Raw genomic sequence first — 13,994 nt, forward strand, 5'->3', positions numbered from 1 at the left:
AAGACAAACAAAAAAAAAGGGGTTATTGTTTCAAGAGGTTTTATGCAGTTAAAAAAGAAGTTATTCTTGAAATTTGTAGAGTGCTGGCTTCTGTATTAACCGTTGATCTGCAATAAGCAGACTCAGTAGGCTTCACTGGGAGCATGCAGGGTTCTCTTTTAAATGGGGATGACTCATGAGTCTAAACTGGTTTCTCATTATGAATGAGAAAACGATCATTGCACTGAAATTAACGAGCCAAAGGAAGTGCACATGAAGAATATAATTGTGCACGGTTGCAATTGGCACGTTTTATTGGTGATCAACTGCAGCACGAGGACAAAGGGCTACTTCATTGCCCTCCTGGTTCATCATCCTGCTGTATCGATTTCATTTCACAACGGCCTTTAAAAAGATTTAATAGGATTCCAGTTTCACACAGTGCAGAGTGTCTCAGGACTGTAGTCGTGTTTTCTAAGATTCTTTTTAGAATAGGACAAAGTCGGTTTTCTAAGATTCTTTTATTATATATATATATATATATATATATATATATAGTCTATATTATTTTTTTTTTTTATACTGAACTCTTTTTTACTGAACTCTTGTTTTTAACGTCTGATATTTCTTTAATTTGTCTGAAATTGCATGACCAAAATCTTTTTGAAAAGCTTGAACTGCTGAACTGCTGAACTAGGAAGCTGTCAGTAGTTCTTACAGCTAGTAGTTATCCTTTCACTGTATTTTGTACATTGATTTGCATCCATTTAAGTTACAATACGGGTTATACATACTTTCCAGTCACTGTTCACTTCCCTGTGCTGCAGATTAGGATCTCATGTGGTTTCGGAACACCTGCAGCAAAGGAATTACACTGAGAGTGTTGTACCTACAAAAAGAAAATCAAATCTATACTGCAGGAATCACGAGGTACCGGTGAAGATGTTGTTGTGCTTATAAGATGCAATAAAATCCTTAATTACTGCCTTATTACAGCTCAAAGGTGCATGGAAACGGAATCCCAGCGCTGAGATCCTAAAGTCAGCCGTGTCCCCTGACTTCCATTCATCTGCCACAAACACTGGACATGCTGCCTGGCACCCGATACTACAATCGAAATCCCAGCAGTGTCCCTGTGCACGGTGGCCCCGAGGCGCTTGTCTCTCTCTCAGCACGTAAGAGCCTCTCGCTCGCTGACAATAGGCTGCACTGAGCCCAAGACAAAGGGCAGGCTGTCTCTCCTCTGCCCTGTCGGCTACCAGTACAGCCTGCCGGCCCCACAGCAGGGCAGCCAGGAGACAGAGGAGAGAGAGAGAGAGGTGACGTTTTGCTAAGGCACAATCGCTATTGTGTCTACCCACCATGAGAAAGAACTATTATCCATTGAGGTGATCTCTCTTATAGACAGTATTTCTATGGGACAGTGTTTTACCTGTGTTGTTTCGCATGAGTCACCACCCCCTGCCTTGCATTCTGTAATATATAACAGCTTTGTCACAATGGGAAAGATATGAAAAGATTTTAACAAGGTACCGACACAAGAGAGATTGCTTAACGGGCTCTTCTTGGGAACAGACCAGCTAGATGTCTATACAGCTCAGTAAACAACACTGTACGGCAAAGTTCAAATCTTTACTTGCACCATATCAAAAACACCTGAACACGATAAATATCACATTTGTAATGTACAAGGGGGCTTCACATTTTCATCACTTTGCAAAACAGCCATTCTGACCTGCTAAAATGCCAGGGACACATACACATGAATCATGCCCTGTTCATTTTATTAGCAGCATTGCAATCTCATCCGCAGTATCGTATTAGACATTATCATTTTTTGCATTACAATTTGAAAGACTCACATTGGGAAATCACGTCCATAGGGATTACCTTGTGTTGATTAATCGATGCTGAACAGCAGTGCAATCAACTGAACTAAACCATGGAGGACCATCACTCTTCAGAGCACTGTAATTGGGGTTTATTATATTTGTGTCAATATAATGAAGAAAGGGCGCGAGACATCTCATTCATTTAAATGACGCCTGTATTCAGCTTCCCCTAGGAATGGTAATCAGGAAATGGTGATCAACACTCTCCTAGATTTCCTGTATCACGAAGATGGGCCAGCCCCACTTTGATGGAGGCCTGTGTGGTAAGCATACAGCCTCCACTCTGGGATCTTTTACCAGGACACAATGAATCAAGATTCGTGAACTCTGGCTTTCTGCCTCAAGGATATAAAGCGTACTTCCCGACCTGTGGTAAAGTTGAACTCTACAGTGTATTCACTAGGCTGTGACTCGCTTGCTTTCATGAATTAACTAGTGTTACATTAAACAGTCATGATCAAACGTATGAGAACAACTCAAGATGGATCATTTATATCCTTTATATAGCTACCTGCGAGAACACCTCAGGGTGTGAGAATGTACATTTCCACTCAGGAATCAGCGATATAGAAACAACAGCCACTTGTGTGAAAATGTTACACCACTTTCTGCTTTAATTAGGTGTCTTAAACAACTTCTAAAAAGTCTCCTGCATTTTACCATTTGTGGCTCTGTGTTAAATGAACTGGATGTGTGACCTAATAAAGTCATCAATTAAATTAGACAATAACTAATTTGAAAAATTTCAGTTTCAGTGGTTTGGTTTCACAGGCACAACAAATCAAAACTACAGAAGCAATGGGGTGTTCTCATACATCTGCACACTGCTATATAAATGAAACTGTCTCACCTGGTTTGAGAAGCTCTTTGGAAGGGGCTGACACCCCTTCACCTTGTTCATACATTCTCATCTTAAATCTGCATCACTGTTAAGAATTGAAAGGAGAAGTGTCCTCGGTGACTGACAAACTGTAATTCCAATATATTATTTATTAAAAGTGCCCAAAGAAATTTCTGAAATTATTTCTAATTATTGCTCTTTTCATAAACATCATTGACAAAATGCATTCCTCTGTAATCAGTGCAAAAAACAACGTGCAAGACTCAGGGCAGATTGTAGATTGTTGCTTGGTTTTGAACTATGGCAAATATTTAATCACAACAACGGTGTGTGAGAGAGAGAGAGAGAGAGAGAGAGAGAGAGAGAGAGCGAGAGAGAGATATTGCTGTGTTAACAGACAGACGGACATGTACACAGGTACTGTGTGCTCTACAGTACTCTTGTCTTACAAGTACATTTCCAAAACAGTTTATCTAATAATACAATTCAATCTCAACCATACATAAATAGTATTGTAAAGTGAACAAATAATTTCACATCTTCGTCTCACTGCACTCCTACGGATAACAGAGACCTCTTCGTAGAAACCTCTGTTACAGTTGACTTTTATATCAAGTACACAAATCCCATTGCAGTTACGACTTCAGCACACTCCAGACCTTCTGAAGATGGCCATCGGCAAAGCCACATATCTCACGGAGCAGAACCGCGGCAGGAACGCGGAAATCAGACACACAAACAATGTCATCATCACTGCTAGGAACAATGGAGTCACCACATCCTTTACAAGGACCTCTGTTACAGCAGACTTTTAGAAGAGTTAAATCAAGTTGGCCATGCTGGAGGTGGTCTCCCTCGCGCTCTCTGCCATCCTTCCAGAGACGGTGAAGATGCCGAGGCCGGCGTTCAAGAATCTCTGCCCTCCGCCCGCGGGGTTCCGAAGCCTGGTGACGACAACGTAGGCAAACAGAGAGAACACAGTCACCGCCCCTGCAGCTGCCAGCACAGCCCCAGAAATGAACATCTCGTTGAGGACGAAGCCTGGCTTGGGCAGCCCGCTGGAGTCGGACAGGATGAGCAGGACCGCCCCGCAGAGCAGCAGGACCAGCCCGGTGGCCAGGATGACGAGGTGGTCGGAGACGCCGCCGCTCCGGAGCATCTCGATGCGCTGCCGGCTGCGCACGCAGTTCATGTCCTGGATGGCAGAGCTCAGCAGCTGCTTGAGGAGCACAGCCAAGGCCAGGAGGCATAGCGCCGTGCCCACACCCAGCCGCCACTCGCTGGACAGGCTGCTGCTGGTGGAGAGCAGCCCCACTCCTCCCAGCCCACAGCCCAGGATCAGGAGCACCGAGGAGCAGTAGCACAGGATCGACTTCTTGGGGTCGCGGAACCACCACAGCTCCACCTGCTCCTCCAGGATGTTCCTCTGGATCTGCTGTGGGTCCGCCGGGGTCCGCGGTGGAGAGAGATCAGCCAGTTCAGACATCTTACAATGACGACACAGTCCTGGGAAAAACAAAATGTACCAATTTATAAAAGACGTGTTTCCAACACACTTGTATATTAATGAATGGAGAGGAGGAGGAGGATTACTCCTTGTTTGTATGTAAAAAAGAAATTAAATGAAAAAATATGACAATATTTTTTAAAGCTGGCAAGAACCTCAAAGGTGTGTAGTTTTGAAATAACTGAAACAGTTTATTTTTACTATTGATGCAAATTGCACTTTGGTGTACAGATCCTGAAAATGCATTTAAACCTCCCATGGACCCCAGTGTAGCAGAGAGAAATAGACAGGACTTTTTCCTTAACATGAAATAATCATGAACAGACACTTAAAGTGTTACTGGAACATGGAATGAATACAGGCAATATGAACTCCCCATGAATGAACAGGGCTGAATTCAAAATGAACTACTGCAGAACTCAGAGAAAGTGCAAGAGATATTCAGGTGTTATTCCTGCAGCATTCAGCAGCAATTCATTATGAATTTGCAGCTAATATTTTAGTGTTACCAACAGGCCTTTTGGGGACTAAGTAGCATCCCCAAACATGGGGCTTCAGCACCTGCAAAGTTGCTTGCTGGAAGGACATGTGTGAGCTAGTGGACAGCTGTGTTGACTCTGAATCAGCTGGAACAAAATGTCTGCTAATCTAAGGGCTTTGAAAGGTGAGACGTCCACAATCAAACAACGCTCTTCAGAATCCCACCTTCAACAGGGACGCGTGCACCCTGCGATTCTTCAACAGGGGAGCGTGCACCCTGCGATTCTTCAACAGGGGAGCGTGCACCCTGCGATTCTTCAACAGGGACGCGTGCACCCTGCGATTCTTCAACAGGGGAGCGTGCACCCTGCGATTCTTCAACAGGGGAGCGTGCACCCTGCGATTCTTCAACAGGGGCGCGTGCACCCTGCGATTCTTCAACAGGGGAGCGTGCACCCTGCGATTCTTCAACAGGGGAGCGTGCACCCTGCGATTCTTCAACAGGGGAGCGTGCACCCTGAGATTCTTCAACAGGGGAGCGTGCACCCTGAGATTCTTCAACAGGGGCGTGTGCACCCTGCGTGCACCCTGCATTTGCAAAAACCCATCTGATTTCCCGACTGATTCAAAGCTATTCCAAGTGTCTCATTGCCTGTCAATGTCTGTATCCCAACTATTCCAAAAATAAATGATTTATCAACATTTCAGATGTCTTTGACTTGAGGCATCAATGTGTCCTTTTCACACTAAACAGTGAAAGTGAAAAGGGGCACGCTTGATTGAGAATCATTCAGGAGTGCAGAAGAAAGATAAAGACTTAATCTGTGTGCCATCGGAAATAAAAATTAAAAAACAAACATCACCAGGCCTGATTAACTCAAACACCCACAGAATCCAGTCCATTCAGCAGGTTCCTCTAGGACTCCCTTGCTGTTAGTTTCATATCATCTTGCTAAATAATTCAGAAAGGTCTTTAGATCAAAAGGAGACCAAAGAAATAAGTGGAGATTGCCTTAGGAGGTTCCTGAGTTTCAATAGTGTTTCTCTAAATAAATACAGTGCTCACCATCGTCGGGACTGTTTATAAATAAATATATTACATATATATATATATATATATATATATATATATATATATATATATATATATATATATATATATAGATAGATAGATAGATAGATAGATAGATATATATATATATATATATATATATATATATATATATATATATATATATATAGACACACACACATACATACATATAGAGTGGTATTTGTTAAAAAGATAAAGATAATATATAGAAATGCATAGATTTTTTATCAGAACAAAAAGTTACAGCACGTTGCAGTGTTTAGAAATCAGGTTTCTATTTCCCTGCTATATTGAACTATGAATAGGACTTGACTATAGAATGCTGACCTTCTGAATCCTCGGTTGATTATGTTTTCTCTTCTTCCTCTTCTTTTCAGCTCTCTCCTGTTTTCTTTTTTTTCTTCCTTCACACATGCAGAGCTTGGATCCCCTGGCAGGCATCCTTGCTTGGCTTGTCTCTGCCAAATGCCATTGGAGATGCCTCTGAGATTCCTTGTAGTATGGAATGAGAGGAGAGAAGGAGGGGAGAGGGGGGTCCTGTGTGAACTTCAATGGGTTTATTCAGCACATGTCCCGGACAGATGGGGCCGGCTCCTGGCACAGATTGCTCACTCTCTTCACCGCTCCCTCACCACTCGAAGGAGACAATGGGAGAAATCTCTGCCTCGCCTTGGCAGATTTTAACCCTTCACGAATCCGTTTGGGGCACCCGACTTTCCTGAAAGACAGACGAAGAACGATATCAGAACATAAAAAGACAAGTTACTGCCAGCCCACCAAGTGCAATCTTATAAGAGAAGGACTGCAGCACAGAAAAGATCAGTGCAGATGCACTGCGCCCATTTCCTTGAGAAGCTGAGGCGTGGTCACGTACATCTGTATCTATAGAGAAGATGCTCTCTCGTCTGTGTCACGGCAACAGTCTTTTTATTTATAATTCATCTTCTTTTCTGCTTTTGTATTCGATTTCCATATTTGTGCAGTTAAAGTCCTATCATCTCAGCCTTCTATAATTAAAAACTGCCCAAAATAAAAATAAACCGCTAAAAGTGAACCTCTTCAGCTATCTTTCAGTTTCTCAGGTAAAATGTACTGTGTGTGAAAGTTCTCCGGGGCAAAAGTCCACTTTATGTGATTGTATTTACTTTTGGGATTTCCCTTTCCTGATTAAACAACAATGCTGCAAACAGCTACACAGCAAACGACCCACAATGTTTTAAAAGTTACTTTACAATTGTTTAAATGCACTGTGAGGAATGCTGAGAACAAAGTTTAACTGCAGCGCTTAGTTATTTATTCCTGTATTATTATTTATTTAAAAAGCCCTGTTTACCCAGCATGGCTCCTGGGGAGATGTGTTCTCTCATTTCCAGCGTGGCTGTTCCCCATTGTTCTCCACATTCACATGTGACAGAGAAACTGCAAGCTTACATGATATGCACCTCCCATCTCTTTCCTGATTCACACAGATTCAATCCCAGGAACTTGCCTGATCAGTCCTCAGCTCTCACTGGCAGACCAAACAACCTCCTGCTGAATCTGTGTCTAGTGGCCTTGACTCAGACCTGCGCTGAGAGTGAAGTCAGAGCTGGAAATGTTTCATTTAGAGGTGTATATCTATATCCACAGACTGTAGATCTTTGTAATACAGTTCCTGCTTAAGCTGGGGAAGGAGGTGCTTTTACACCTTCTGCTGCTTTACTGTGCTTAACCACTGCTGCAGGTGTACAGGTGTGCAGGCTTGCATGTGTGTTCCAGGGTCATGCCGCTGTCTATTTCTGGTGCACCAGCCCCTCGCACCACGGGACTAAACCTGTCACAAGAGCCACCTTTGATTCAGTTTCCAACTGCAGTTGGTCTTTAAAAGACAGCTTGTTCTGTGCCGACCGAAAAGAACATTTTTGTCTTTTGTTATTGTTATTTTAATCTAACGGTATCACTTTCACATAACAGTGTCCCTTACTAGTAGACAGTAAGACAGTCCTTAATGTCTAAAGCATATTTTAATATGGTGTACACATCACTGCCTAATAGCTGGTGTTACGCTGCTTAAAGGTATTGGTCAGGAGAAGGCAGTGCCGTAGACAGGGAGAGGCAGAACCCGCTACTTGTTTACTGCTCACAATCCTGCAGTCTGTGAGGTACTGCAATGTGGTGTAGCTTACAGGAACTGATACTGTAGCAGGACTCATTCCAGGATCCGCTTCACTTTGCTTTTCTTTTTTTTTGTTTTAGCGAAGAAACTATTTAACGTGGCTTTTAGCAGTGCAATCTTCATTCTTTTAGCAGTACAATCTTCATTCTTTTAGCTGGGCAATCTTCATTCTTTTAGCAGGGCAATCTTCATTCTTTTAGCAGGGCAATCTTCATTCTTTTAGCTGGGCAATCTTCATTCTTTTAGCTGGGCAATCTTCATTCTTTTAGCAGGGCAATCTTCATTCTTTTAGCACTGCAGCTTCTGTTGTGATCACTCTTTTAGCAGTGCAATCTTCATTCTTTTAGCAGTGCAATCTTCATTCTTTTAGCAGGGCAATCTTCATTCTTTTAGCACTGCAGCCTCTGTTGTGATCACTCTTTTAGCAGTGCAATCTTCATTCTTTTAGCAGTGCAATCTTCATTCTTTTAGCAGGGCAATCTTCATTCTTTTAGCACTGCAGCCTCTGTTGTGATCACTCTTTTAGCACTACAGGTATGAATTTTTTTTTTTAATACACCATTTTTAATGTACCACAAATTCATAAACAATCAAACAAACAAAACATTTATAAAAGTTTCTTTCTAGCATAAGTTTGAAAACAGTCAGTGTTACAGTATATAATTCAACAGCAAATAATACCTCTCGATCTATCCATCTCTCTCTCTCTCTCTCTCTCTCTCTCTATATCTATATATATATATATATATATATATATATATATATATATATATATATATATATATATATATATATATATACGCGCGGCGATCAGTCTATTCATAGAAGAGATTTTAGTTGGATCAGGACAAGTCCTTTTGCACGTTTAAAAGTTAACTAGTATCTGTATAAAACTCCCCGACTCCAACTAAACGTTTGTTAGGCATCCACCCATAGTTTTTAAAGTAGTGTTTGAAGTCTTCTTCGTAATGCACACCCCTGTCAAGTATAACTCTGAAATTAATAACAAACCGTTTGTTAGTGGAGGAGACAAAAAATTGATATTAAAAAAAAAAAAACTATTATTCTGTGGGAAGGTTTTGGGGAAGATTTACACTGTAAATGTTATAAAAGATGTGAATCGTTTAAAAAAACTTATTTTTAAACACTGACAAATCTCAGCTGTTAACATAAGGAACTATATTATTATTATTATTGTGTGGATTACCGTGTCCACTGACGAGCTGGGTCGCTCTCTTCACTCGTTGCAGGACTGGAACCCAGTCACTCAGAGCATTAAGACACAATGAGCTGCAAGAGCATGCTGTACCATCTATCTACACAAAGCACCTTTTTCCTGTCAGTGTGTGTACTTCTGATCAATGACTAGCTAAAAAAAATAGCATCACTGGATATCCGCAGTGGGTTTCAACGCAGCGAAACAAGCAGCATTTAAAGTCTATTTAAACTTGCTTTAGCAGCTTTGCGTCCGAATACTATCACTCGTTTACTTACAACCAGAGCAAGTACTCAGCAAGTATGTCACGAGTTTAAACCCGGCAATGCGACAGCAGCAGCAGCAGCTCCAGCCTTGATCTTGTTTTGTAAATGCAACCTGCACTTTAAACATGGACGATGCAGGAACAGGTGCACAAGAAAGGAACAAGCAACATCTTACCTCCGCCATTCAAACAGGTGTGTGTCCTGTTACGGGCTCACTTGCCCCTCCTGATCTGCGTTTTCTGGGGCGATTGTCTCTTCTCTGCTTCGCGAGGTTTGTTGTGTAGTACGGTGGTCTTGTTGTTGTGTGCTTTTGAGTCGGTTTCCAGATCTCTTAAGTGTTTTAGAAGCGGATGAAAATGATAATAAAGTGAAGAGCGAGTGCTCCGGCGAGGCGCGCTATCGTGCAGGTGAGCTGGATTGAATCTGTGTCTGCATTCCTCTCGACGGGGGCGGTGTCTCTACTCGTGTATACATGCATAGTTTAGTGCAAAGCGATCTGTTTCATTCAGTGGCGCACAATTTTTAAAGTGGGGGTTTGAAAGCCATTGAATAAAACTGTCACCCTTGTATATGATGAAAGCCATGCAAAGTCAGGCCTAGTTCCAGCGCCCCAGGTTTCATTTGCTTTGAATGACCCTTCACCACGAATCAGACTAAACCTGTTTATAAATATTCAGGAGGAGAGCCATTAAGAGCGTAGTACTTGTCATCGTGTGTTACATACTGTGTTATAACCATGAAGAAAGCATGGAAAAACTGCACAACTAACATGAACATTTCCGTGTTCATTTTTAAGGGAAGTTCCTGTAATAATGGGTATGTGATCAAGTCTGTTTTTGTACCAGCTGAAGGAGGTCACTGATGATGTTCGTTGCGTCATTGAAATTCTGCATACACTGTATAAGCTATTTATATAGCTGTTCCTATGTTTTTATGCGGTATTCACTTTTAATATTTAATATGTTGTGGTTGCATGTCTTACTCTTTTGACAAACGAATAGCTGAAATACCTGTGTGAGCCTGCCTTCATTTCCACGCAACGCTGCATTATTACACAGCTCCTGCAGCTCAGATTGCAAACAGCAAGCACACTGCCTCTCATTACTGACTACTTCAAACAGTATAATTGCATGGTATGAACGCTAACTCTTGGGAAGTTCACTACAATTAGTTTTGTAGTGGGTTGCTTGGTCCAATGCAAAGTGATTGCTGCTAATGACAAATGTACTGACTGGATACCTTTTAAAATAATCTGTGAACACAATTTCTGTACCGACACCGTCATTAACCCAGGTCCAGCCAACGTCACTTCCATTTATCAAACTTCATTAACACCCAGAGCATAGGCAGCGACCCCCTCTCCCCCTTCCATTCCTCGGGAGCTTCAGCTTCTCCGTGCCAATTTCCTGTTAAATGTTTTACACCCTGTCGGCATTCTTAGTTTACAGATCAATAAACCGTACGTGAGAATAGAACTATACCGTTTCCTCCTGCTCGTAAACAAGTCATTAACCCATGCCCTGGCATTCGCATGACTAACAGCGAACCCTGCTGAAATCAACAGCCTTGCAGGCCTATGGCCCACTCAGCTTCCACATTTTCGTTCGCATTTGGCCCAGGTTAAGGGCGTCGGCTAAGAAATAGGAAATCATTTTTTGGGGTTTACCAGCATACAAGTCCTGGTGTAGCGAGTGTGCACTACTGGCCCCCTCTAGTGGTGAAACTAAAACATAGCAGAAGGACAGCATGTCCCTGGCAATTAAACTTAATTCGCAAATGTCACTGTCATACTTACAGCAAATTTTAAATGTAATGAAAAATATGCTGGGGCCTCTATTAAATCAAAATGATTGGTTTAATTCAGGTCTCGGTTGATGTTGCATATTGACGTAACTTCAACATGTTCTTGTGTTTTCTGCCTGTTGTTGATTCCAGTTGCTTATAAGTTTTGACCAAATGACTACAAAACTGCACACAGTAATTTGCCCAACTGCCTAAGCTGTAGTGATTTAGTCAAATGCCTTGTTTAACAGCATGATTGTAACATGCAGCATGACTGGAACATACACACTCTTCAGATCTACAGTACCTTAATTAACATGGCCAAAATAAATAAACAAACAAATCTCTTGTAAATCATAAAAAAAGGCCACGACAACAACAATAAATCTATAGAATATATTTTTCAGCGGTGCTTGTGTGTTTATCCTGTATGTTGTGAATACAGGGTGTGTGTTTATCCTGTATGTTGTGAGTACAGGGTGTGTGTTTATCCTGTATGTTGTGAGTACAGGATGTGTGTTTATCCTGTATGTTGTGAGTACAGGGTGTGTGTTTATCTATATGTTGTGAGTACAGGGTGTGTGTTTATCCTGTATGTTGTGAGTACAGGGTGTGTGTTTATCTATATGTTGTGAGTACAGGGTGTGTGTTTATCTATATGTTGTGAGTACAGGGTGTGTGTTTATCCTGTATGTTGTGAGTACAGGGTGTGTGTTTATCCTATATGTTGTGAGTACAGGGTGTGTGTTTATCCTGTATGTTGTGAGTACAGGGTGTGTGTTTATCCTATATGTTGTGAGTACAGGGTGTGTGTTTATCTATATGTTGTGAGTACAGGGTGTGTGTTTATCCTGTATGTTGTGAGTACAGGGTGTGTGTTTATCCTGTATGTTGTGAGTACAGGGTGTGTGTTTATCCTGTATGTTGTGAGTACAGGGTGTGTGTTTATCCTGTATGTTGTGAGTACAGGGTGTGTGTTTATCCTGTATGTTGTGAGTACAGGGTGTGTGTTTATCCTGTATGTTGTGAGTACAGGGTGTGTGTTTATCCTGTATGTTGTGAGTACAGGGTGTGTGTTTATCCTGTATGTTGTGAGTACAGGGTGTGTGTTTATCCTGTATGTTGTGAGTACAGGGTGTGTGTTTATCCTGTATGTTGTGAGTACAGGGTGTGTGTTTATCCTGTATGTTGTGAGTACAGGGTGTGTGTTTATCCTGTATGTTGTGAGTACAGGGTGTGTGTTTATCCTGTATGTTGTGAGTACAGGGTGTGTGTTTATCTATATGTTGTGAGTACAGGGTGTGTGTTTATCCTGTATGTTGTGAGTACAGGGTGTGTGTTTATCCTGTATGTTGTGAGTACAGGGTGTGTGTTTATCCTGTATGTTGTGAGTACAGGGTGTGTGTTTATCCTGTATGTTGTGAGTACAGGGTGTGTGTTTATCCTGTATGTTGTGAGTACAGGGTGTGTGTTTATCCTGTATGTTGTGAGTACAGGGTGTGTGTTTATCTATATGTTGTGAGTACAGGGTGTGTGTTTATCCTGTATGTTGTGAGTACAGGGTGTGTGTTTATCCTGTATGTTGTGAGTACAGGGTGTGTGTTTATCCTGTATGTTGTGAGTACAGGGTGTGTGTTTATCCTGTATGTTGTCAGTACAGGGTGTGTGTTTATCTATATTTTGTGAGTACAGGGTGTGTGTTTATCCTGTATGTTGTGAGTACAGGGTGTGTGTTTATCCTGTATGTTGTGAGTACAGGGTGTGTGTTTATCTATATGTTGTGAGTACAGGGTGTGTGTTTATCCTGTATGTTGTGAGTACAGGGTGTGTGTTTATCCAGTATGTTGTGAGTACAGGGTGTGCGTTTATCCTGTATGTTGTGAGTACAGGGTGTGTGTTTATCCTGTATGTTGTGAGTACAGGGTGTGTGTTTATCCTGTATGTTGTGAGTACAGGGTGTGTGTTTATCCTGTATGTTGTGAGTACAGGGTGTGTGTTTATCCTGTATGTTGTGAGTACAGGGTGTGTGTTTATCTGTATGTTGTGAGTACAGGGTGTGTGTTTATCTATATTTTGTGAGTACAGGGTGTGTGTTTATCCTGTATGTTGTGTTGTTGATCTCAGCTGCTCAGGCTGTGAGTGCAGGTTGTTTAGCAGTGTTGTGAGTACAGGGTGTGTGTTTATCTATATGTTGTGAGTACAGGGTGTGTGTTTATCCTGTATGTTGTCAGTACAGGGTGTGTGTTTATCTATATGTTGTGAGTACAGGGTGTGTGTTTGTCTGTATGTTGTGTTGTTGATCTCAGCTGCTCAGGCTGTGAGTGCAGGTTGTTTAGCAGTGTTGTGAGTACAGGATGTGTGTTTATCCTGTATGTTGTGAGTACAGGGTGTGTGTTTATCCTGTATGTTGTCAGTACAGGGTGTGTGTTTATCTATATTTTGTGAGTACAGGGTGTGTGTTTATCCTATATGTTGTGAGTACAGGGTGTGTGTTTCCTGTATCCTGTATGTTGTGAGTACAGGGTGTGTGTTTATCCTGTATGTTGTGAGTACAGGGTGTGTGTTTATCCTGTATGTTGTGAGTACAGGGTGTGTGTTTATCCTGTATGTTGTGAGTACAGGGTGTGTGTTTATCCTGTATGTTGTGAGTACAGGGTGTGTGTTTATCCTGTATGTTGTGAGTACAGGGTGTGTGTTTATCCTGTATGTTGTGAGTACAGGGTGTGTGTTTATCCTGTATGTTGTGAGTACAGGGTGTGTGTTTATCCTGTATGTTGTGAGTA

General features: G+C 41.8%; 1 protein-coding gene across 1 annotated transcript; it reads right to left on the bottom strand.

The window, feature by feature from the left end:
• Window positions 1-1,600: 1,600 nt before the first annotated feature.
• On the bottom strand, window positions 1,601-10,200 carry LOC121331056 (transmembrane protein 125-like). Its single transcript, XM_041278196.1, has 3 exons — window positions 9,605-10,200; window positions 6,120-6,510; window positions 1,601-4,218 (listed from the first exon to the last, which is right to left on the bottom strand). Exon 3 carries the CDS (start codon window positions 4,196-4,198, stop codon window positions 3,533-3,535), a length of 666 nt encoding a protein of 221 aa, XP_041134130.1. The 5' UTR covers window positions 4,199-4,218; window positions 6,120-6,510; window positions 9,605-10,200; the 3' UTR covers window positions 1,601-3,532.
• Window positions 10,201-13,994: the final 3,794 nt, after the last annotated feature.

This window comes from Polyodon spathula, chromosome 18 (genome assembly GCF_017654505.1).
Source record: "Polyodon spathula isolate WHYD16114869_AA chromosome 18, ASM1765450v1, whole genome shotgun sequence".
Taxonomy (NCBI): domain Eukaryota; kingdom Metazoa; phylum Chordata; class Actinopteri; order Acipenseriformes; family Polyodontidae; genus Polyodon; species Polyodon spathula.

Coding starts and splice junctions, on each gene's coding strand:
- LOC121331056 (XM_041278196.1), bottom strand. CDS start 4,198: ATGTCTGAACTGGCTGATCTCTCTCCACCGCGGACCCCGGCGGACCCA.